The sequence below is a fragment of the Rana temporaria genome (assembly GCF_905171775.1).
Source record: "Rana temporaria chromosome 2 unlocalized genomic scaffold, aRanTem1.1 chr2aa, whole genome shotgun sequence".
Classification (NCBI taxonomy): Eukaryota; Metazoa; Chordata; class Amphibia; order Anura; family Ranidae; genus Rana; species Rana temporaria.
In genome coordinates, this window is record NW_024404406.1 from 100,001 (window position 1) to 125,690 (window position 25,690).

General features: G+C 49.3%; 1 protein-coding gene across 1 annotated transcript in view; it reads left to right on the plus strand.

The window, feature by feature from the left end:
• CLPB (caseinolytic mitochondrial matrix peptidase chaperone subunit B) overlaps positions 1-25,690 on the plus strand; it is a gene marked incomplete at its 5' end in the record, with an annotated part of 119,828 nt that overhangs the window by 90,530 nt on the left and 3,608 nt on the right. Inside the window, 2 exons of the mRNA XM_040334040.1 lie at positions 13,521-13,640; positions 22,761-22,865. Of these exons, the coding sequence (XP_040189974.1) occupies positions 13,521-13,640; positions 22,761-22,865 (225 nt within the window). The remainder of the gene's footprint in view (positions 1-13,520; positions 13,641-22,760; positions 22,866-25,690) is intronic.

Below are 25,690 nucleotides of genomic sequence, written 5' to 3' on the forward strand. Positions count from 1 at the left end.
CCCCTGTTAAGAAGGAGCTGCCGGCCCCAATGAAGAAGGAGCTTCCAGCCCCCATGAAAAATGGCGCTGCCGGGCCCCATGAAGAAGGAACTGCCGGCCCCCATGAAAAAGGCGCTGCCGGGCCCCATGAAGAAGGAACTGCCGGCCCCCATGAAAAAGGCGCTGCTGGGCCCCATAAAGAAGGAACTGCCGGCCCCCATGAAAAAGGCACTGCCGGCCCCCATGAAGGAGGAACTGCCGGCCCCCATGAAGGAGGAACTGCCGGCCCCCATGAAGGAGGAGCTGCCAGCCCTAATGAAGAAGGAGCTGCCAGCCCTAATGAAGAAGGAGCTGCCGGCCCCCATGAAGAAGGAGCTGTCGGCCCCCATGAAGAAGAAGCTGTTGGCCCCCATGAAGAAGGAGCTGTTGGCCCTAATGAAGAAGGAGCTGCTGGCCTCCATGAAGAAGGAGCTGTCGGCCCCCATGAAGAAGGAGCTGTCGGCCCCCATGAAGAAGGAGCTGTCGGCCCCCATGAAGAAGGAGCTGCCGGCCCCCATGAAGAAGGAGCTGCCGGCCCCCCATGAAGAAGGAGCTGCCGGCCCCCCATGAAGAAGGAGCTTCCAGCCCCCATGAAAAATGGCGCTGCCGGGCCCCATGAAGAAGGAACTGCCGGCCCCCATGAAAAAGGCGCTGCCGGGCCCCATGAAGAAGGAACTGCCGGCCCCCATGAAAAAGGCGCTGCTGGACCCTATCAAGAAGGAGCTGCCGGCCCCCATAAAGGAGGAGCTGCCAACCCCATTGAGGAAAGAGCTGCCGGCCCCCATGAAGAAGGCGCTGCTGGGCCCCATGAAGAAGGAACTGCCGGCCCCAATGAAAAAGGCGCATGTAAAATGAATATGTAGAGTTTCATATTTTTTAATCATGAATATCTGCAAAATGATAGAAAGAAGCTGCTAGCCCCCATAAAGAAGGAGCCATTGGCCCCATAAACATTAAGAAGGAGCCACTGGCTCCATGAAGAAGGAGCCACTGGCCCCATGAAAAAGGAGCCACTGACCCCATGAAGAAGGAGCCACTGGCCCCATGAAGAAGGAGCAACTGTCCCCATGAAGAAGGAGCTACTGGCCCCATGAAGAAGAAGCCACTGACCCCATGAAGAAGGAGCCACTGTCCCCATGAAGAAGGAGCCACCGGCCCCATGAAGAAGAAGCCACCGGCCCCATGAAGAAGAAGCCACCGGCCCCATGAAGGAGCCACCGGCCCCATGAAGAAGGAGCTACTGGCCCCATGAAGAAGAAGCCACTGTCCCCATGAAGAAGAAGCCACTGTCCCCATGAAGAAGGAGCCACTGTCCCCATGAAGAAGAAGCCACTGTCCCCATGAAGAAGAAGCCACTGTCCCCATGAAGAAGGAGCCACCGTCCCCATGAAGAAGGAGCCACCGTCCCCATGAAGAAGGAGCCACCGGCCCCATGAAGAAGAAGCCACTGGCCCCATGAAGAAGGAGCCACCGTCCCCATGAAGAAGGAGCCACCGTCCCCATGAAGAAGGAGCCACTGGCCCCATGAAGAAGGAGCCACTGGCCCCATGAAGGAGGAGCTGCCGGCCACGATGCTATGATGAATTTGCTCTTGCCACTATGACGAGGGAACTGCTGGCACTATGAAGAAGGAGCTGCTGATCCCCATGGAGAAGGAGCTGCCGGCCCCCATGAAGGAGGAGCTGCCGGCCACGATGAAGGAGGAGCTGCCGGCCCCCATGAAGAAGGAGCTGCCGGCCCCCATGAAGAAGGAGCTGCCGGCCCCCATGAAGGAGGAGCTGCCGGCTCCCATGAAGAAGGGGCTGCCAGCCCCCATGAAGAAGGGGCTGCCAGCCCCCATGAAGAAGGGGCTGCCGGCCCCCATGAAGAAGGGGCTGCTGGCCCCCGTGAAGAAGGAGCTGCCGGCCCCCGTGAAGGAGGAGCTGCCGGCCCCCATGAAGAAGGCGCTGTTGGCCCTAATGAAGAAAGAGCTGCTGGCCCCCATGAAGAAAGAGCTGCTGGCCCCCCATGAAGAAGGAGCTGCCGGCGCTAATGAAGAAGGAGCTGCTGACCCTCATGAAAAATGAGCTGCCAGCCCCCATGAAGAAGGCGCTGTTGTCCCCCCATGAAGAAGGCGCTGTTGGCCCCCCATGAAGAAGGAGCTGCCGGCCCTAATGAAGAAAGAGCTGCTGGCCCCCCATGAAGAAGGAGCTGCCGGCCTCCCTGAAAAAGGCGCTGTTGGCCCTAATGAAGAAGGAGCTGTTGGCCCCCATGAAGAAGGCGCTGTTGGCCCCCATGAAGAAGGCGCTGTTGGCCCTAATGAAGAAGGAGCTGCCGGCCCACATGAAGAAAGAGCTGCTTGCCCCCCATAAAGAAGGCGCTGTTGGCCCTCTTATGGAGCCGTTGGCCTTATGATGAGGGAACTGCTGGGTCCTATGAAGACGGAGTTGTTAGTCTTTTTGAAACCTGCAGGAACTTCTCCGAGTTTTCGGCCGCACATTACAAAGGTCTGCTGTGTAGAAATGAAGCCTCTCCTCCCAGAATGGATGCCTTTCTACCTTCTCTCCGCACGGTGGGATTGGACGCCTCCCAACGCAGCCACCGCTCATAACCGAAATCTGATTTATCCAAGTGGTAGATGTCCGCAGAATTAATTCTCGGTTAATGTCGGAGAGCTCCTAATGCACAGGGCACCCAATTAATGGGCATTTCATAGACAGCAAATTGATTCAGAGGTTTAAGTTACATGCGGGTATTTCTTTGGCTCGCGGTGCCAGGACTGCATGGCACATCTGTGACTGTTAACCCGTTCTGGGCGAACCCTGTCCTTGGCACCCCACCACCTCCTCTGACGTCTCTCTGGGTTTGAGGAAGGACCTTCACTAAAGGGTCTACTTATAAAACATCTAAGCCTACACCTACACTGTGACGGTATGGGCATTGGATAAACCTGCTGTGTACAACACTGTGGAATATGTCGGCGATATATATAATAGTGTGGGCCGGATTCAGATACATTGCAGTATCTGCCGGCGCGGCGTAGCGTATGTCAGATACGGTACGCCGCCGTAACTTTGGGCGCAAGTTCCGTATGCAGAAAGAACTTGCACCCTTAGTTACGGCGGCGTAACGTATGTGTGGCGGCGTAAGCCCGCCTAATTCAAATGGGGATGTTGTGGGCGTGTTTTATCTAAATTTAAGATGACCCCGCGTATTTTGCGATTTTTGTGAACGGCGAATGCGCCGTTCGTGAAAGAATCCCAGTGCGCATCCTCCAAATTACGCCACAAAGCCTCATTGGTTTAGACGTGAAAGTAACTTACGCAAAGCCCTATTCGCGAACGACTTGCACAAACGACGTAAAATTTTCAAAACTCGGCGCGGGAACGACGTCCATACTTAACATTAGCTACGCCTCATATAGTAGGGGTAACTTTACGCCGGAAAAAGCCTAACACAAACGACGTAAAAAAATGCGCCGTCCGGACGTACGTTTCTGAATCGGCGTAAATACCTAATTAGCACATTCCGCGCTTAACTATACGGAAGCGCCACCTAGCGGCCAGCGTAAATATGCAGCCTAAGGTAGCCGGGCACATTATTACGGCGGCGTAGCGTATCCTATTTACGCTTTGCCGCCGTAAATAAGAGAGGCAAGTGCTGTATTAATAAAGCACTTGCCTCCTAAGTTACGGCGGCGTAGCATAAATGGGGCCGGCGTAAGCGCGCCTAATTCAAATGAGGATGAGGGGGGCGTGTTTTATGTAAATGGCTGGTGACCCGACGTGATTGACGTTTTTTACGAACGGCGCATGTGCCGTCCGTGTACATATCCCAGTGTGCATTGCTCCAAAGTACGCCGCAAGGACGTATTGGTTTCGACGTGAACGTAAATTACGTCCAGCCCCATTCACGGACGACTTACGCAAACAACGTAAAATTTTCAAAATTCGACGCGGGAACGACGGCCATACTTAACATTGCGTACGCCTCATATCAGCAGGAGCAACCTTACGCCGGAAAAAGCCTAACGTAAAAAAATGCGCCGGGCGCACGTACATTTCTGAATCGGCGTATCCAGCTCATTTGCATATTCTACGCTGAAATCTACGGAAAGCGCCACCTAGCGGCCAGCGTAAATATGCAACTAAGATACGCCGGCGTAAGAGACTTGCGCCGCTCGTATCTTAGCCTAATTTAAGCGTATCTGGTTTCCAGAATACGCTTAAATTTACGACGGCGTATCTACTGATACGCCGGCGTAACTCTCTCTGAATCTAGCCCCTTATATATACATTTTATGTGAGAGCTATACAAATGTAAGGTAATAATAGTGTGTGACTGTGGGGGGGACATTAGAGTGTAAGCTCCTCTGTACAGAGACTGATGTGACTGTGGGGGGGGGGGGGACATTAGAGTGTAAGCTCCTCTGTACAGAGACTGATGTGACTGTGGGGGGGAGGGGACATTAGAGTGTAAGCTCCTCTGTACAGAGACTAATGTGACTGTGGGGGGAGGGGACATTAGAGTGTAGGCTCCTCTGTACAGAGACTGATGTGACTGTGGGGGGGGGGGACATTAGAGTGTAAGCTCCTCTGTACAGAGACTGATATGACTGTGGGGGGAGGGGACATTAGAGTGTAAGCTCCTCTGTACAGAGACTGATGTGACTGTGGGGGGGAGGGGACATTAGAGTGTAAGCTCCTCTGTACAGAGACTGATGTGACTGTGGGGGGGGGGGACATTAGAGTGTAAGCTCCTCTGTACAGAGACTGATGTGACTGTGGGGGGGAGGGGACATTAGAGTGTAAGCTCCTCTGTACAGAGACTAATGTGACTGGGGGGGGGGGGGGGGACATTAGAGTGTAAGCTCCTCTGTACAGAGACTGATGTGACTGTGGGGGGGGGGGACATTAGAGTGTAAGCTCCTCTGGTACACAGACTGATGTGACTGTGGGGGAGGGGACATTAGAGTGTAAGTTCCTCTGTACAGAGACTGATGTGACTGTGGGGGGGAGGGGACATTAGAGTGTAAGCTCCTCTGTACAGAGACTGATGTGACTGTGGGGGGGACATTAGAGTGTAAGCTCCTCTGTACAGAGACTGATGTGACTGTGGGGGAGGGGACATTAGAGTGTAAGCTCCTCTGTACAGAGACTGATGTGATGTGGGGGGGAGGGGACATTAGAGTGTAAGCTCCTCTGTACTGAGACTGATGTGACTGTGGGGGGAGGGGACATTAGAGTGTAAGCTCCTCTGTACTGAGACTGATGTGACTGTGGGGGGAGGGGACATTAGAGTGTAAGCTCCTCTGTACAGAGACTGATGTGAGTGGCTCAGTGTTCTCTGTACAGCACTGCGGTATATGTCAGAGCTATATAAATGTATAATAATAATAAGTGTGTGACTGTGGGGGGGACATCGGAGTGTTGGATAAAATTAGTAAAATAAATATACGTTTATTACATTGAATATATTTCCCTGCTCTTGTACGTTTGCGGGGCCCCGTCCTGCTCCCGTCGCCGTGCTCAGTGATGGAGAGTAGCAGACGATCGCTGTGCGGCGGTATGACAGTATCCAGAGTGGCTCAGCCTGCAGTCAGTTAATTCAGTTTTCTGGTATCTGCTGCTGATGTCATGGCCCCGAGGGTAAAAGAAATCCTGGCCTGTTCCTGATGGAATTACCGCATCTCCATGAGGCAGGGGCCACGCCGGGAACCGTCCTGTGTGTAAACAACAATTACATACTGCTGCTACTGCTACTCAGATACACTTATCCAAATTGATATTAAAGGACTTTCAGCTGCAGATAAAACATGGTAATATGGTAGCACAGTGACTGCGGCTGGGTGACGTGCTCAGTCTGTAATAAAGGGGCAACAATTGGGTAGCCAGATTGCCATGCAGATGCAGCCCGGTGCTCCAGTGAGTCTGAGTCTGACAGTCACCGTTCTCTGCTGAGTGGTCAGAGGCCATGTGATCGCTCAGTTCTCTGGGACTGAGTGATCAGAGGTCATGTGATCGCTCGGTTCTCTGGGACTGAGTGATCAGAGGTCATGTGATCGCTCAGTTCTCTGGGACTGAGTGATCAGAGGTCATGTGATCACTCAGTTCTCCGTCTTTTTTTTTTAGTAACCCCAAGCTTCTCCTTTAAGCGTCAAGCGAGAGCTTCAAGGATTCAATCCACTTGCCCTTTGTGGTTAAGGGTTGTCCACCTATATTTATTCAACTACAAAAAGTTCTTGTACTAATTTTTCTTTGTAGTCGTTTGTGTCAAAACAATAACTGCAATCATTTAGGTCTGTGGTCTCCAAACTGTGGCCCCTGGGCCAAATGCTTCCCTTTGCTTGGCTTTATCTGGCACTCCCAATGATGCAAGGCACTACCGTAATTCTCCTACTGACTCCTACTGACAACAATGAAGCATCATTCCTTCCACTGACTCCAACAATGAATCACCATTCCTTCCACTGACACCAACAATGAATCACCATTCCTTCCACTGACACCAACAATGAAGCACCATTCCTTCCACTGACACCAACAACGAAGCACCATTCCTTCCACTGACACCAACAATGAAGCACCATTCCTTCCACTGACACCAACAATGAAGCACCATTCCTTCCACTGACTCCAACAACGAAGCACCATTCCTTCCACTGACTCCAACAACGAAGCACCATTCCTTCCACTGACATCAACAATGAAGCACCATTCCTTCCACTGACATCAACAATGAAGCACCATTCCTTCCACTGACATCAACAATGAAGCACCATTCCTTCCACTGACATCAACAATGAAGCACCATTCCTTCCACTGACACCAACAATGAAGCACCATTCCTTCCACTGACACCAACAATGAAGCACCATTCCTTCCACTGACACCAACAACGAAGCACCATTCCTTCCACTGACACCAACAACGAAGCACCATTCCTTCCACTGACACCAACAATGAAGCACCATTCCTTCCACTGACACCAACAATGAAGCACCATTCCTTCCACTGACACCAACAATGAAGCACCATTCTTTCCACTGACTCCAACAACGAAGCACCATTCTTTCCACTGACTCCAACAACGAAGCACCATTCTTTCCACTGACTCCAACAACGAAGCACCATTCCTTCCACTGACACCAACAATGAAGCACCATTCCTTCCACTGACACCAACAATGAAGCACCATTCCTTCCACTGACATCAACAATGAAGCACCATTCCTTCCACTGACTCCAACAATGAAGCACCATTCCTTCCACTGACATCAACAATGAAGCACCATTCCTTCCACTGACACCAACAACGAAGCACTATTCCTTCCACTGACATCAACAATGAAGCACCATTCCTTCCACTGACATCAACAATGAAGCACCATTCCTTCCACTGACTCCAACAATGAAGCACCATTCCTTCCACTGACTCCAACCATGAAGCACCATTCCTTCCACTGACACCAACCATGAAGCACCATTCCTTCCACTGACACCAACAATGAAGCACCATTCCTTCCACTGACTCCAACAATGAAGCACCATTCCTTCCACTGACTCCAACCATGAAGCACCATTCCTTCCACTGACTCCAACAATGAAGCACCATTCCTTCCACTGACTCCAACCATGAAGCACCATTCCTTCCACTGACTCCAACAATGAAGCACCATTCCTTCCACTGACTCCAACAATGAAGCACCATTACTTCCAGTGACTTCAACAACGAAGCACCATTCCTTCCACTGACGCCAACAATGAAGCACCATTCCTTCCACTGACATCAACAATGAAGCACCATTCCTTCCACTGACACCAACAACGAAGCACTATTCCTTCCACTGACATCAACAATGAAGCACCATTCCTTCCACTGACATCAACAATGAAGCACCATTCCTTCCACTGACTCCAACAATGAAGCACCATTCCTTCCACTGACTCCAACCATGAAGCACCATTCCTTCCACTGACACCAACCATGAAGCACCATTCCTTCCACTGACACCAACAATGAAGCACCATTCCTTCCACTGACTCCAACAATGAAGCACCATTCCTTCCACTGACTCCAACCATGAAGCACCATTCCTTCCACTGACTCCAACAATGAAGCACCATTCCTTCCACTGACTCCAACCATGAAGCACCATTCCTTCCACTGACTCCAACAATGAAGCACCATTCCTTCCACTGACTCCAACAATGAAGCACCATTACTTCCAGTGACTTCAACAACGAAGCACCATTCCTTCCACTGACATCAACAATGAAGCACCATTCCTTCCACTGACTCCAACAACGAAGCACCATTCCTTCCACTGAATCTAACAACGAAGCACCATTCCTTCCACTGAATCCAACAACGAAGCACCATTCCTTCCACTGACACCAACAACGAAGCACCATTCCTTCCACTGACATCAACAATGAAGCACCATTCCTTCCACTGAATCTAACAACGAAGCACCATTCCTTCCACTGAATCCAACAACGAAGCACCATTCCTTCCACTGACATCAACAATGAAGCACAATTCCTTCCACTGACACCAACAATGAAGCACCATTCCTTCCACTGACATCAACAATGAAGCACCATTCCTTCCCCTGACATCAACAATGAAGCACCATTCCTTCCACTGACATCAACAATGAAGCACCATTCCTTCCACTGACACCAACAATGAAGCACCATTCCTTCCACTGACACCAACAACGAAGCACCATTCCTTCCACTGACACCAACAACGAAGCACCATTCCTTCCACTGACTCCAACAACGAAGCACCATTCCTTCCACTGACACCAACAACGAAGCACCATTCTTTCCACTGACTCCAACAACGAAGCACTATTCCTTCCACTGACATCAACAATGAAGCACCATTCCTTCCACTGACATCAACAATGAAGCACCATTCCTTCCACTGACATCAACAATGAAGCATCATTCCTTCCACTGACATCAACAATGAAGCACCATTCCTTCCACTGACTCCAACAATGAAGCACCATTCCTTCCACTGACTCCAACAATGAAGCACCATTCCTTCCACTGACATCAACAATGAAGCACCATTCCTTCCACTGACACCAACAATGAAGCACCATTCCTTCCACTGAATCCAACAACATAGCACCATTCCTTCCACTGACTCCAACAATGAAGCAACATTACTGCCAGTGACTTCAACAACGAAGCACCATTCCTTCCACTGACACCAACAATGAAGCACCATTCCTTCCACTGAATCCAACAACATAGCACCATTCCTCCCACTGAATCCAACAACGAAGCACCATTCCTTCCACTTAATCCAACAACAAAGCACCATTCCTTCCACTGTGTCCAACAACGAAGCACCATTCCTTCCACTGACACCAACAATGAAGCACCATCATTCCTTCCAGTGACACCAACAATGAAGCACCATTCATTCCACTGACACCAACAATGAAGCACCATTCCTTCCACTGACTCCAACAATGAAGCACCATTCCTTCCACTGACTCCAACAATGAAGCACCATTCCTTCCACTGACTCCAACAACGAAGCACCATTCCTTCCACTGACACCAACAAAGAAGCACCATTCCTTCCACTGACTCCAACAACGAAGCATCATTCCTTCCACTGACACCAACAATGAAGCACCATTACTTCCAGTGACTTCAACAACGAAGCACCATTCCTTCCACTGACGCCAACAATGAAGCACCATTCCTTCCACTGACATCAACAATGAAGCACCATTCCTTCCACTGACATCAACAATGAAGCACCATTCCTTCCACTGACATCAACAATGAAGCACCATTCCTTCCACTGACATCAACAATGAAGCACCATTCCTTCCACTGACTCCAACAATGAAGCACCATTCCTTCCACTGACTCCAACAATGAAGCAACATTACTGCCAGTGACTTCAACAACGAAGCACCATTCCTTCCACTGACACCAACAATGAAGCACCATTCCTTCCACTGAATCCAACAACATAGCACCATTCCTCCCACTGAATCCAACAACAAAGCACCATTCCTTCCACTTAATCCAACAACAAAGCACCATTCCTTCCACTGACACCAACAATGAAGCACCATCATTCCTTCCAGTGACACCAACAATGAAGCACCATTCATTCCACTGACACCAACAATGAAGCACCATTCCTTCCACTGACTCCAACAACGAAGCACCATTCCTTCCACTGACTCCAACAAAGAAGCACCATTCCTTCCACTGACTCCAACAACGAAGCACCATTCCGTCCACTGACACCAACAACGAAGCACCATTTCTTCCACTGACTCCAACAACGAAGCATCATTCCTTCCACTGACACCAACAATGAAGCACCATTCCTTCCATTGACTCCAACAATGAAGCACCATTACTTCCAGTGACTTCAACAACGAAGCACCATTCCTTCCACTGACGCCAACAATGAAGCACCATTCCTTCCACTGACATCAACAATGAAGCATCATTCCTTCCACTGACACCAACAATGAAGCACCATTCCTTCCACTGACATCAACAATGAAGCATCATTCCTTCCACTGACACCAACAATGAAGCACCATTCCTTCCACTGACATCAACAATGAAGCATCATTCCTTCCATTGACTCCAACAATGAAGCACCATTACTTCCAGTGACTTCAACAACGAAGCACCATTCCTTCCACTGACGCCAACAATGAAGCACCATTCCTTCCACTGACTCCAACAATGAAGCACCATTCCTTCCACTGACTCCAACCATGAAGCACCATTCCTTCCACTGACTCCAACCATGAAGCACCATTCCTTCCACTGACACCAACCATGAAGCACCATTCCTTCCACTGACACCAACAATGAAGCACCATTCCTTCCACTGACACCAACAATGAAGCACCATTCCTTCCACTGACTCCAACAACAAAGCACCATTCCTTCCACTGACTCCAACAACGAAGCACCATTCCTTCCACTGACACCAACAATGAAGCACAATTCCTTCCACTGACATCAACAATGAAGCACCATTCCTTCCACTGACTCCAACAACGAAGCATCATTCCTTCCACTGACACCAACAATGAAGCACCATTCCTTCCACTGAGTCCAACAATGAAGCACCATTCCTTCCACTGACACCAACAATAAAGCACCATTCCTTCCACTGACACCAACAATGAAGCACCATTCCTTCCACTGACATCAACAATGAAGCATCATTCCTTCCACTGAGTCCAACAATGAAGCACCATTCCTTCCACTGACACCAACAATAAAGCACCATTCCTTCCACTGACACCAACAATGAAGCACCATTCCTTCCACTGACACCAACAATGAAGCACCATTCCTTCCACTGACTCCAACAATGAAGCACCATTCCTTCCACTGACACCAACAATGAAGCACCATTCCTTCCACTGACATCAACAATGAAGCACCATTCCTTCCACTGACACCAACAATGAAGCACCATTCCTTCCACTGACACCAACAATGAAGCACCATTCCTTCCACTGACTCCAACCATGAAGCACCATTCCTTCCACTGACACCAACAACGAAGCACCATACCTTCCACTGAGTCCATCAATGAAGCACCATTCCTTCCACTGACTCCAACAATGAAGCACCATTCCTTCCACTGAGTCCAACAAAGAAGCACCATTCCTTCCACTGACTCCAACCATGAAGCACCATTCCTTCCACTGACTCCAACAATGAAGCACCATTCCTTCCACTGACACCAACAACGAAGCACCATTCCTTCCACTGACACCAACAACGAAGCACCATTCCTTCCACTGACACCAACAACAAAGCACCATTCCTTCCACTGACTCCAACAATGAAGCGCCATTCCTTCCACTGACACCAACAACGAAGCACCATTCCTTCCACTGACACCAACAACGAAGCACCATTCCTTCCACTGACTCCAACAACAAAGCACCATTCCTTCCACTGACTCCAACAACGAAGCACCATTCCTTCCACTGACTCCAACAACAAAGCACCATTCCTTCCACTGACTCCAACAATGAAGCATCATTCCTTCCACTGACACCAACAATGAAGCACCATTCCTTCCACTGACACCAACAATGAAGCACCATTCCTTCCACTGACTCCAACAATGAAGCACCATTCCTTCCACTGACTCCAACAAAGAAGCACCATTCCTTCCACTGACTCCAACCATGAAGCACCATTCCTTCCACTGACACCAACCATGAAGCACCATTCCTTCCACTGACACCAACAATGAAGCACCATTCCTTCCACTGACCCCAACAATGAAGCACCATTCCTTCCACTGACTCCAACAAAGAAGCGCACCAATCCTTCCACTGAGTCCAACAATGAAGCACCATTCCTTCCACTGACACCAACAACGAAGCACCATTCCTTCCACTGACATCAACAATGAAGCACCATTCCTTCCACTGACATCAACAATGAAGCACCTTTCCTTCCACTGACACCAACAACGAAGCACCATTCCTTCCACTGACGCCAACAAAGAAGCACCATTCCTTCCACTGACACCAACAAAGAAGCACCATTCCTTCCACTGACACCAACAATGAAGCACCATTCCTTCCACTGACTCCAACAATGAAGCACCATTCCTTCCACTGACATCAACAATGAAGCACCATTCCTTCCACTGACAACAATGAAGCACCATTCCTTCCACTGACACCAACAATGAAGCACCATTCCTTCCACTGACACCAACAATGAAGCACCATTCCTTCCACTGACACCAACAATGAAGCACCATTCCTTCCACTGACACCAACAACAAAGCACCATTCCTTCCACTGAGTCCAACAATGAAGCACCATTCCTTCCACTGACACCAACAGTGGCACCTATTTCCTCCCACTTCCACTGACACCAACAATGGGGCATCATTTTCCCCCATTGACACCAATGATGGGGTACAATTCCTCCCACTGATACCAACATTGGGGCACTATTCCTCCAATTTATCACCAATGGTGAGGCACTGTTCCTCCCGCAGATATCATGAATAGGGTGCTATTCCTTCAACTAAAATCAATGATGGGGTACTTACTATTCCTCCTCCTGCTGACTACTGCTATGTAATTTTCTTACTCCCACGCCGGAGGCACTGTTGCTCCCAATGACACTGGGGCACTTTCAGCTACCACTGACCACAGTCCGGCCCCCTAAAGTCTAAAGGACAATAAGCTGGTCCTTTGTTTAGAATGTTTGAAGACCCCTGTTTTAGGTTAAATTGGATGTTTAGAGCATTATAACATTTTGGGCAGTTAATATATATTTTTAAGACGTCTTTACATCAGACCTAAAAAGATGGACAACTGAGGTGGAAAGAGGGGACAGTCCTCCAAGCAATGGATAGTTGGGGATTAGGAGTGTAAAGGGAATCCAAAACATCCAATGTATCAGTTTCAAAAACTAAACTTGACCCGTCGCCATTATGGTTCCCCTCTAACGCCTTTTCTTGTGTCCTGCAGGCTCACTTCCGGAGAGACGAGTTCCTGGGCCGGATTAACGAGATCGTCTATTTCCTCCCGTTCTGCCGCTCCGAGCTCTCCCAGCTGGTCTCCAAAGAGCTGAACGCGTGGGCCAAAAAGGTAAAATAACCCAACATTGTCAGCAGAACGCTAGAAGTTAGAAGGTCCAATATTTTCATAATTGCTTCCTTTTTTTTCCCTTTTTGTAAACACCTTCTATGCCTCACGATTTTACCTCCTTGTCCCTCACCTAGGTGAAGTTGATGTAGATCTTCTCCACCGAAGCCTCCTAGGGGGGTACATAGGATGCATCCATGAAGGCTGCAGGGTCATAGGTGCTAAACTCTCGCAAGATCCATAATAGCGCCATGTCTTGAACGTGCACATCTGGCGCCACGTCATTCGCATTGCGTGTCGGGAGATCTCACAAAAATTCGGCACCTACGGCCCTTCAGCCTTGTGTAAAATGTACCCTAAGAGGCTGGGGCCAGAGATCTTCCCGAAGCTGTGGTGCCACATTATGTGGAAAAAACATGTCTCCCTATCTCTGGTGCTGCTTGATTAGGTGGCCAGCTGCAGAAAACCAGGAAGGGACAGGCGTCTCTATATGACAAAGATATCAAAGGTGGTGGTACAAGAGTGACAGGGGGAATATGCTTGTAAGATCTATCATAGTGCCTTGTCTTACACATACAGTCAGGGGAGGGCTGGGCCGGGGGGCAGGGTGGCAATTGCCTCCCAGGCTGCCCTAACTTATGTTCAAAACAGAGCAGCGCAGAGGAAACTACAACTCCCTGGGACTGGATTCTTGGAAGCAGGCAGAGGCAGGGCATGCCAGGGAGATTCGGGATGCAGGGCTGGGCGCTGGCTGCAACTTGACCCCATGACCAGTAACATTACCCTCCAGGAGGCCCTGGCATGCAAGAACCTACTGAGCTAAGATCACTGAGGTGAGAGACCCTGACACCCCTAGCTGACCCCCCATCTCCCCCCCATACACCCCATGTAACCTGCCCCAGTGACCAGGCTGAATTGATGGGTACTGGAGTTGGCTGCACTGATGGGCACCGGTGAGGCTGCATTAAAAAACTAGATGGGCCATGGATGGTGAGCTGATTCAGCAGTTCAATGGGCCACTTGACCGGACTTGCCCCCAGGCCTAAGGCTGCCAGCCCTCCCCTGCATACAGTCATGGCCGATATTATGGGCACCCCAGAATTTTTTCCAGAAAATCAAGTATTTCTCACAGAAAAGTATTGCAGTAACACGTGTTTTGTTTATTCCCTTTGTGTGTATTGGAACAAAACAAAAAAAAAGAGGGATAAAAAGCAAATTGGACACTATCGCCCGGATTCACAAAGCACTTACGCCGACATATCTCTAGATACGCCGCGTAAGTCCAAATATGCGCCGTCGTATCTGTGCGCCGTACCCACAAACTAAGATACGCCTAAAAACAGGCTTCATCCGACCGACGTAACTTGCCTACGCCGGCGTATTATGGGCGCATATTTATGCTGGATGCATGTGGCGCTCCCATTGATTTTCTATTCAAATATGGAAATGAGGGAGATACGCCGATTCACGAACGTACGTGCGCCCGGCGCATGCTATACGCGGTTTACGTAAGTTGTACGCCCGGCGTAAAGTTATTCCCCATAAAGGAGGTGTAACCCCAGCAGCAGACATGCAAAGGTCTGCACCAGGGAATTCAAGCCATCGTATTTTACGTCGTTTACGTACCGTATCTCCATCTGCGCATGCATGAAATCTGGCGCTGCCTCATTAGCTGGGCCAGCTGCAGGAACCAAAATGAGTCAGCCGGATCTGAATGACATAGAAGGGGCCGTTGCTTAACTCGCCGACCACTCCACACTGCCTCTAAATGATCCCCGAAGAGGAGTAAACGGGCCCCCCTGGCGATCAGCTGTATCTGGCTTGTATCATCATAGAATCTAGTGACTCCAGGTACGTGCCTAGTCCTCCTAGACTCCAGGTACGTGCCTAGACTCCAGGTACGTGCCTAGTCCTCCTAGACTCCAGGTATGTGCCTAGACTCCAGGTACGTGCCTAGTCCTCCTAGACTCCAGGTACGTGCCTAGTCCTCCTAGACTCCGGGTACGTGCCTAGTCCTCCTAGACTCCAGGTACGTGCCTAGTCCTCCTAGACTCCAGGTACGTGCCTAGTCCTCCTAGACTCCAGGTACGTGCCTAGTCCTCCTAGACTCCAGGTACGTGCCTAGTCCTCCTAGACTCCAGGTACGTGCCTAGTCCTCCTAGACTCCAGGTACGTGCCCAGTCCTCCTAGACTCCAGGTACGTGCCTAGTCCTCCTAGACTCCAGGTACGTGCCTAGTCCTCCTAGACTCCAGGTGCGTGCCTAGTCCTCCTAGACTCCAGGTGCACTCCCATGCACTTTGGTGACCCTGGTCTCTCTCTCTGACATTTGAAGCCAGGCAACCTGCATTTCCGGGAGAGGTTGGCGGCAGCCGCCTGCACACTTCCCACAGTACAGATCCCGGCGTCAGATGCCGGAGAGAGAACACACACACACAGCATAACTGACCCCGACGTTCTGGTTTCCATGACGACCGGCGGGGCCTGAAAGCGCTCCCCTCGGGGTCGTGTAATAAGCGGCCAGTGTCAGAGGACAGCTACGAGCGGACAACCCCGCGGCCGTAAAACTGCACCCCAGACGCCCCGCCGCAACCTTTCATCACAATAACGGCACAAGAATGAGGCTTTGTGAGCGCCGGGGCCGCTGCTTAACACGCCGACCGCTCCACGCTGCCTCTAAATGATCCCCGAAGAGGAGCAAACGGGCCCCCCTGGCGACCGGCTGTATCCGGCTTGTGTCATCATAGAAGCTATATCCCTGTGCTCACCCTGCACCACCGGAAATGAGGAGTGCCTACCTAGAGAGCAGTGCTAATGTTACCCAGCAAACACTGCAACCGTGCGACAGTTTACACAGGTGACCTTGAATCCCGTCTCTCCGCCTTATTTACAGCGTTTTCCTCTCCTTTGCAAACTTGTATAATCCTCACCTAAGTGCAGTGGCGGCTGGTGCTCACAATTTTTTTTTTGGGTGGGGGGGGGCGCAAACAAACGAAAAAACAAAAACAATTGCAGCCTCACTGTGCCCATCAATTGCCGCCACTGTGCCATCAATAAATGTATAATAATAATAGTGTGTGACTGTGGGGGGAGGGGATATTAGAGTGTAAGCTCCTCTGGTTCAGCACTGCAGTATATGTCAGAGCTATATACAGTAGATATATAATAATAATAGTGTGTGACTGTGGGGGAGGGGACATTGGAGTGTGAGCTCCTCTGTACAGAGACTGATGTGATGTGGGGGGGCATTGGAGTGTGAGCTCCTCTGTACAGAGACTGATGTGACTGTGGGGGGGGGAGGGGACATTAGAGTGTAAGCTCCTCTGTACAGAGACTGATGTGACTGTGTGGGGAGGGGACATTAGAGTGTAAGCTCCTCTGTACAGAGACTGATGTGACTGTGGGGGGGAGGGGGCATTAGAGTGTAAGCTCCTCTGTACAGAGACTGATGTGACTGTGGGGGGGGAGGGGACATTAGAGTGTAAGCTCCTCTGTACAGAGACTGATGTGACTGTGGGGGGGGGGGAGACATTAGAGTGTAAGCTCCTCTGTACAGAGACTGATGTGACTGTGGGGGGAGGGGACATTAGAGTGTAAGCTCCTCTGTACAGAGACTGATGTGACTGTGGGGGGGGGGGCATTAGAGTGTGAGCTCCTCTTCCGCAGACTGATGGTGCGGGTCAGACAGGTCCTCTCATTGTTAGCACTGGGCCGGTTAAACAATGCGGAGCTGAGATAATTGCTGGTGATCCGGGGTGAGGGTTCTCGGCGGGGGTTCCTGGTCTTGGGGTGACCCTCTGGCGTCCCCTGAGAGCGGCTCATTATCACAGAATAGTCTGTTGTTTTGGCTGGGTGCTCAGAACAGACCTGTCATTGATTCCTGGGTCACCCCCCCTGACACAGAACAGGACACACAGCTCCTTCCCGGAGTGAGAAGGTAATTATGTCGGCAGAGGCAGGACTGGATGATTGTGCATTGTATCCTCCCCAGCCCCGACCCGTCTCCGGGAAGTTAGAGGGGATTTGTAGTCCGCGGTGCTGCGGTGTTACAGTTACACAATGTTGGAAATAATTTGCATTTTTGCTGTTCCATATTTTGGACTTCCTGTACAGATTTGTACATTTTTCCAGTAGTGGGAAAAAGCCATGTCAGGCAATTAGAATCCAGAGGCTGTAAAATGGCATAAAATGGCCTATAGAGAGCCGGGTCAGAGCGAGCGGCACCATCCTCCGCAGGAAGCAGACCCTTCATGTGGAGCTCTAATTACAACGTCTATTCAGGATCCAGATTTATAAAATTGGTGTTTTATATTAAGGTGATCCATCTGTTCCCTCCCACACTCTTCCTCTCCTCTCTGCCCACCTCTACTCTACTCTCCTCTTCTCAGTTCTCCTCTTCTCAGCTCTCCTCTTCTCAGATCTCCTCTTCTCAGCTCTCCTCTTCTTAGTTCTCCTCTTCTCAGCTCTCCTCTTCTTAGTTCTCCTCTTCTCAGTTCTCCTCTGTTCAGTTCTCCTCTTCTCTGCTCTTCTCTTCTCGGCTCTCCTCTTCTCAGTTCTCCTCTTCTCAGTTCTCCTCTTCTCAGCTCTCCTCTTCTCAGCTCTCCTCTTCTCAGCTCTCCTCTTCTCAGCTCTCCTCTTCTCAGTTCTCCTCTTCTCAGTTCTCCTCTCTCTTCTCAGCTCTCCTCTTCTCAGTTCTCCTCTTCTCGGTACTCCTCTTCTCAGTTCTCCTTCCTCTTCTCAGTTCTCCTCTGTTCAGTTCTCCTCTTCTCTGCTCTTCTCTTCTTAGTTCTCCTCTTCTCAGTTCTCCTCTGTTCAGTTCTCCTCTTCTCAGTTCTCCTCTCTCTTCTCAGCTCTCCTCTTCTCAGTTCTCCTCTTCTCAGATCTCCTCTTCTCAGCTCTCCTCTTCTTAGTTCTCCTCTTCTCAGCTCTCCTCTTCTCAGCTCTCCTCTTCTTAGTTCTCCTCTTCTCAGTTCTCCTCTGTTCAGTTCTCCTCTTCTCTGCTCTTCTCTTCTCGGCTCTCCTCTTCTCAGTTCTCCTCTTCTCAGCTCTCCTCTTCTCAGCTCTCCTCTTCTCAGCTCTCCTCTTCTCAGCTCTCCTCTCTCTTCTCAGCTCTCCTCTTCTCAGTTCTCCTCTTCTCAGTTCTCCTCTTCTCAGTTCTCCTCTCTCTTCTCAGTTCTCCTCTTCTCAGTTCTCCTCTCTCTTCTCAGTTCTCCTCTCTCTTCTCAGCTCTCCTCTCCTCTTCTTAGCTCTCCTCTCTTTTCTCAGCTCTCCTCTCTCTACTCAGTTCTCCTCTTCTCAGCTCTCCTCTTCTCAGCTCTCCTCTTCTCAGTTCTCCTCTTCTCAGTTCTCCTCTTCTCAGCTCTCCTCTTCTCAGCTCTCCTCTTCTCAGCTCTCCTCTTCTCAGCTCTCCTCTTTTCAGCTCTCCTCTTCTCAGTTCTCCTCTTCTCAGTTCTCCTCTTCTCAGCTCTCCTCTTCTCAGTTCTCCTCTTCTCAGTTCTCCTCTTCTCAGTTCTCCTCTTCTCAGCTCTCCTCTTCTCAGCTCTCCTCTTCTCAGCTCTCCTCTTTTCAGCTCTCCTCTTCTCAGTTCTCCTCTCTCTTCTCAGCTCTCCTCTCTCTTCTCAGCTCTCCTCTTCTCAGTTCTCCTCTTCTCAGTTCTCCTCTCTCTTCTAAGTTCTCCTCTCTCTTCTCAGTTCTCCTCTTCTCAGTTCTCCTCTTCTCAGCTCTCCTCTTCTTAGCTCTCCTCTCTCTTCTCAGCTCTCCTCTCTCTACTCAGTTCTCCTCTTCTCAGATCTCCTCTTCTCAGATCTCCTCTTCTCAGCTCTCCTCTTCTCAGCTCTCCTCTTCTCAGATCTCCTCTTCTCAGCTCTCCTTTTCTCAGCTCTCCTCTTCTCAGTTCTCCTCTTCTCAGTCCTCCTCTCTCTTCTCAGCTCTCCTCTCTCTTCTCAGCTCTCCTCTCTCTTCTCAGCTCTCCTCTCTCTTCTCAGCTCTCCTCTCTCTTCTCAGCTCTCCTCTCTCTTCTCAGCTCTCCTCTCTCTTCTCAGTTCTCCTCTCTCTTCTCAGCTCTCCTCTCTCTTCTCAGCTCTCCTCTCTCTTCTCAGTTCTCCTCTCTCTTCTCAGCTCTCCTCTCTCTTCTCAGCTCTCCTCTCTCTTCTCAGCTCTCCTCTCTCTTAGTTCTCCTCTCTCTTCTCAGCTCTCCTCTCTCTTCTCAGTTCTCCTCTCTCTTAGTTCTCCTCTCTCTTCTCAGTTCTCCTCTCTCCTCTCCTTTTCTCTTCTCAGTTCTCCTCTTCTCAGCTTGCTTCTCTTCTCTGCTCTCCTTCTCAGCTCTCCTCTTCTCAGCTCTCCTCTTCTCAGCTCTCCTCTTCTCAGCTCTCCTCTTTTCAGCTCTCCTCTTCTCAGTTCTCCTCTTCTCAGTTCTCCTCTTCTCAGTTCTCCTCTTCTCAGCTCTCCTCTTCTCAGCTCTCCTCTTCTCAGTTCTCCTCTTCTCAGTTCTCCTCTTCTCAGCTCTCCTCTTCTCAGCTCTCCTCTTCTCAGCTCTCCTCTTCTCAGCTCTCCTCTTTTCAGCTCTCCTCTTCTCAGTTCTCCTCTCTCTTCTCAGCTCTCCTCTCTCTTCTCAGCTCTCCTCTTCTCAGTTCTCCTCTTCTCAGTTCTCCTCTCTCTTCTAAGTTCTCCTCTCTCTTCTCAGTTCTCCTCTTCTCAGTTCTCCTCTTCTCAGTTCTCCTCTTCTCAGCTCTCCTCTTCTTAGCTCTCCTCTCTCTTCTCAGCTCTCCTCTCTCTACTCAGTTCTCCTCTTCTCAGATCTCCTCTTCTCAGATCTCCTCTTCTCAGCTCTCCTCTTCTCAGATCTCCTCTTCTCAGCTCTCCTTTTCTCAGCTCTCCTCTTCTCAGTTCTCCTCTTCTCAGTCCTCCTCTCTCTTCTCAGCTCTCCTCTCTCTTCTCAGCTCTCCTCTCTCTTCTCAGCTCTCCTCTCTCTTCTCAGTTCTCCTCTCTCTTCTCAGCTCTCCTCTCTCTTCTCAGTTCTCCTCTCTCTTCTCAGCTCTCCTCTCTCTTCTCAGCTCTCCTCTCTCTTCTCAGTTCTCCTCTCTCTTCTCAGTTCTCCTCTCTCTTCTCAGCTCTCCTCTCTCTTCTCAGCTCTCCTCTCTCTTCTCAGCTCTCCTCTCTCTTCTCAGCTCTCCTCTCTCTTAGTTCTCCTCTCTCTTCTCAGCTCTCCTCTCTCTTAGTTCTCCTCTCTCTTCTCAGCTCTCCTCTCTCTTCTCAGTTCTCCTCTCTCCTCTCCTTTTCTCTTCTCAGTTCTCCTCTTCTCAGCTTGCTTCTCTTCTCTGCTCTCCTTCTCAGCTCTCCTCTTCTCTGCTCTCTTCTTCTCTGCTGGCCTCTACTTCCCTTTTCCCAGTTTTCTCTCTACTCCTCTTCTCTGCTTGCCTCACCCTTTCTCTGCTCCTCCCCTTCTCTTCTCTCCTCTCTCCTCTCATGTTCTCTTCTCTCCTCTCTTGTTCTCTTTTCTCCTCTTCTCAGCCGGTCTCTACTCTCCTCTTCCCAGCTCTCCTCTCTCTTTTCTCCTCTTCTCTGTTTGCCTCTCACCTCTTCTCGTCTCTTTCCTCTCCTTCTCTCTTCTCTCCTCTTGTCAGTTCTCCTCTTCTTTCCTCTCTTCTCTCCTCCCCTTTTCTCTCCTCTTATCTGCTGGCCTCTACCCTCCTCTTCCCAGTTCACCCCTCTCTTCTCCTCTTCTCAGCTATCCGCTCTCCATTTCTCTCCTCTTCTCTGCCCTCCTCTCCTGTCCTCTTATTTGCTCTCCTTTCCTCTCATCTGATCTGCTCTCATCTCTTATCCCTTTCATTGTTCTTCTGTCCTGTCCTCTCCTCTACTCTGTTCTCCTCTCCAGCCTGCTCATCTGCTTTCCTCGTGCTTTCTCCTCTACTGTCATCTCATCTCCTATCTTGTAACCTTTGTTGTGCTCCATTCCTCCCCTCTCTCCTGTCCTCTTCTCTGCTCTGCTGTCTTTCCTTCCCTCTGTTTTTTTCTCATGACTTCTTCTCTGCTGTCCTGTCCCCTTCTCTGCTCTCTTGTCCTTTGCTCTTCTTTTCTCTGCTCTCCTCTCCTTTACCCAGTTGTCCTGTCCCCTTCTCTGCCCTGCTTTCTTTCATCCTCTGCTCTTCTCTTCTCTGTTCTCCTGTTTCCATCTCTTCTCTGCTCTCCTGTCCTCCACCCTGTTCTCTCCTTTGCTCTCCACTCCTCTCTCCTGCTCTCCTGTCCACTCTTCTGTCCCCTTCTCTGCTCTGCCCTCCTGTTGTCTACCCTGTTCTCTCCTTTGCTCTACTCTTCTCTGCTCTCCTGTCCTCCACTCTGTTCTCTCCTTTGCTCTCCACTACTCTCCTCTTTACTCCTCTGCTCTTCTGTCCCCTTCTCTGCTGTAGTCTACCCTGTTCTCTCCTTTGCTTTACTCTCTTCTCTGCTCTCCTGTCCAATCTTCTCCTCTCCCGTTCTGTCTGTCACATTCTCTGCTCTGCTCTCTTGTCCTCTGTTCTGCTCGCTTCTCTGATCTATTGTTCACTTTTCTCCTCTGCTCTCCTGTCCTGCCCCGTTCTCTTCTCTGCTCTCCTGTCCTCCACCCTGTTCTCTCCACTCCTCTCTCCTGCTCTCCTGTCCACTCTTCTGCCCCCTTCTCTGCTCTCCTGTTGTCTACCCTGTTCTCTCCTTTGCTTTACTCTCTTCTCTGCTCTCCTGTCCAATCTTCTCCTCTCCCGTTCTGTCTGCCACATTCTCTGCTCTGCTCTCCTGTCCTCTGTTCTGCTCTCTTCTCTGATCTCCTGTTCACTTTTCTCCTCTGTTCTCCTGTCCTGCACCGTTCTCTTCTCTGCTCTCCTGTCCTCTGCGCTTCTCTCTTTTACTTTTCTCTGCTTTCCTCCCCTGTCTTCTTCTTCTTCTACTACTCTATTCACTTCTGTCTTCTCCTCTGCTCTCCTCCATCCCCTTTCTTTCATTGCCCGCCCTCCCTCCCTTTCTTAAGCTGGCCATACACTAGCAGATTCTCCAAGGAACGTTCATACCAATGTTCTTACAGTACATACTCCAAATCCTCTGCCATTCATGTGGATCCTACTAACCGATCTCCTGTCTCCTGTCCTCCTCAGGCCAAAGATCGACATGAGATCACTCTACTGTGGGACATCGAGGTGATAGATGTCCTGGCCGATGGGTACAACGTCCATTATGGAGCCCGCTCCATCAAGTATGAGGTACTAGATCCGGGATAATGATTGGAGGCTGTCCTTCCATTCCAGATTCTATAAATATGGAGGATGAAGAGGGAACCTCAAATGTTTCGGAGATTCTACAGAACCAACAACAGCGGGATTACCTATATAAACTGTATAAACCACATAGAAAGTGCTTCTAGTAGTACTTGGTGACTTTTGGCTGATCTTGTCCTGGAATGTTGAAGACGTTTCTTTCTTCTGCAAGTCAGTTCTTCAGCTTTGTGTAAGGAAGATACCTCAAAAAAGAAAAGCAGTTATTGGAGAAGAAGTAGTGACTTGGAGAAGCTTCAAAATGTCTTCAACATTACAGAACAAGTTCAGCTGAATATGACCAACTACTACTAGATCTACCATGACCTGGATACATGAGACCAACTACTACTAGATCTACCATGACCTGTATATATGAGACCAACTACTACTAGATCTACCATGACCTGGATACATGAGACCAACTACTACTAGATCTACCATGACCTGTATATATGAGACCAACTACTACTAGATCTACCATGACCTGGATACATGAGACCAACTACCTCTAGATTTACCATGACCTGAATACATGAGACCAGCCACTACTAAATCTACCATGACCTGGATATATGAGACCAACTACTACTAGATCTACCATGACCTGGATACAGGAGACCAACTACCTCTAGATCTACCATGACCTGGATACAGGAGACCAACTACCTCTAGATCTACCATGACCTGGATACAGGAGACCAACTACCTCTAGATCTACCATGACCTGGATATATGAGACCAACTACCTCTAGATCTACCATGACCTGGATACAGGAGACCAACTACCTCTAGATCTACCATGACCTGGATATATGAGACCAACTACCTCTAGATTTACCATGACCTGGATATTTGAGACCAACTAACCCAGATTTACCATGACCTGTATACACGATACCAACTACTACTAGATCTACCATGTCTTGGATATAGGAGACCAACTACTACTAGATCTACCATGACCTGGATACATGAGACCAACTACTACTAGATCTACCATGACCTGTACATATGAGTCCAACTACCTCTAGATTTACCATGACCTGGATATATGAGACCAACTACCTCTAGATTTACCATGACCTGGATATATGAGACCAACTACTACTAGATCTACCATGACCTGTATATATGAGACCAACTACTACTAGATTTACCATGACCTGTATATATGAGACCAACTACTACTAAATCTACCATGACCTGGATATTTGAGACCAACTACCCCAGATTTACCATGACCTGTATACACAATACCAACTACTACTAGATCTACCATGTCTTGGATACAGGAGACCAACTACTACTAGATCTACCATGACCTGGATATATGAGACCAACTACTACTAGATCTACCATGACCTGTATATATGAGACCAACTACTACTAGATCTACCATGACCTGTATATATGAGACCAACTACTACTAGATCTACCATGACCTGTATATATGAGACTAACTACTACTAGATCTACCATGACCTGGATACATGAGACCAACTACTACTAGATCTACCATGACCTGTATATATGAGACCAACTACTACTAGATCTACCATGACCTGTATATATGAGACCGACTACTACTAGATCTACCATGACCTGGATACATGAGACCAACTACTACTAGATCTACCATGACCTGTATATATGAGACCAGCCACTACTAAATCTACCATGACCTGGATATTTGAGACCAACTACCTCAGATTTACCATGACCTGGATACAGGAGACCAAATACTACTAGATCTACTATGACCTGGATACAGGAGACCAACTGCTACTAGATGTGCCATGACCTGGTTACAGGAGACCAACTACTACTAGATCTACCATGACTTGGATACCGGAGACTAACTACTACTAGATCTACCATGACTTAGATACAGGAGACCAACTACTACTAGATGTACCATGACCTGGATACAGGAAACCAAATACTACTAGGTATACCATGACCTGGATACAGAAGACCAACTACTACTAGATCAGGGCTCAAGTCCTGCGGGAACGCGTGGGAACGGAGTTCCTGCACTTTTTTCACAGCAGGAACGCAGTTCCCTTTGCAGGACTAGAGCAGCCGAGCCGCCCGAGCCAATCCTTCACTAAGCAGCGATGCCCAGCTCGAGTCACTGTCAGGGGCAGGCGAACCTTAGTAATCCTTTATGTTACTGGCCGCTTCCTGTATACAGATTCATTGGGTAGTGTGCGGGTATTCCGTCACTTCCTCAATGCCGCAATGTCTCCTGGGAGCTTTTGTCATTGTTCCCAGGAGACATTGCGAGGTCTGCCGCAAGTTATCGTGGGATTTAGAAAGAACTTGTTTAGTAATTATACATATGAGCGTATCATTTTTTTTTTTTTTTGGTGGGGGAGTGGATCTTGGGTGGGAGTTCCCACACTTTTTTCCCCAGGACTTGACCCCTGTACTAGATCTACCATGACCTGGATACAGAAGACCAAATACTACTAGATATACCATACTACTATGACCTGGATGCATGAGACCAACTACTACTAGATATACCATGACCTGGATACATGAGTCCAACTACTACTAGATATACCATGACCTGGATACAGGAGACCAACTACTACTAGATATACCATGACCTGGATACATGAGTCCAACTACTACTAGATATACCATGACCTGGATACAGGAGACCAACTACTACTAGATATACCATGACCTGGATACATGAGTCCAACTACTACTAGATATACCATGACCTGGATACAGGAGACCAACTACTACTAGATATACCA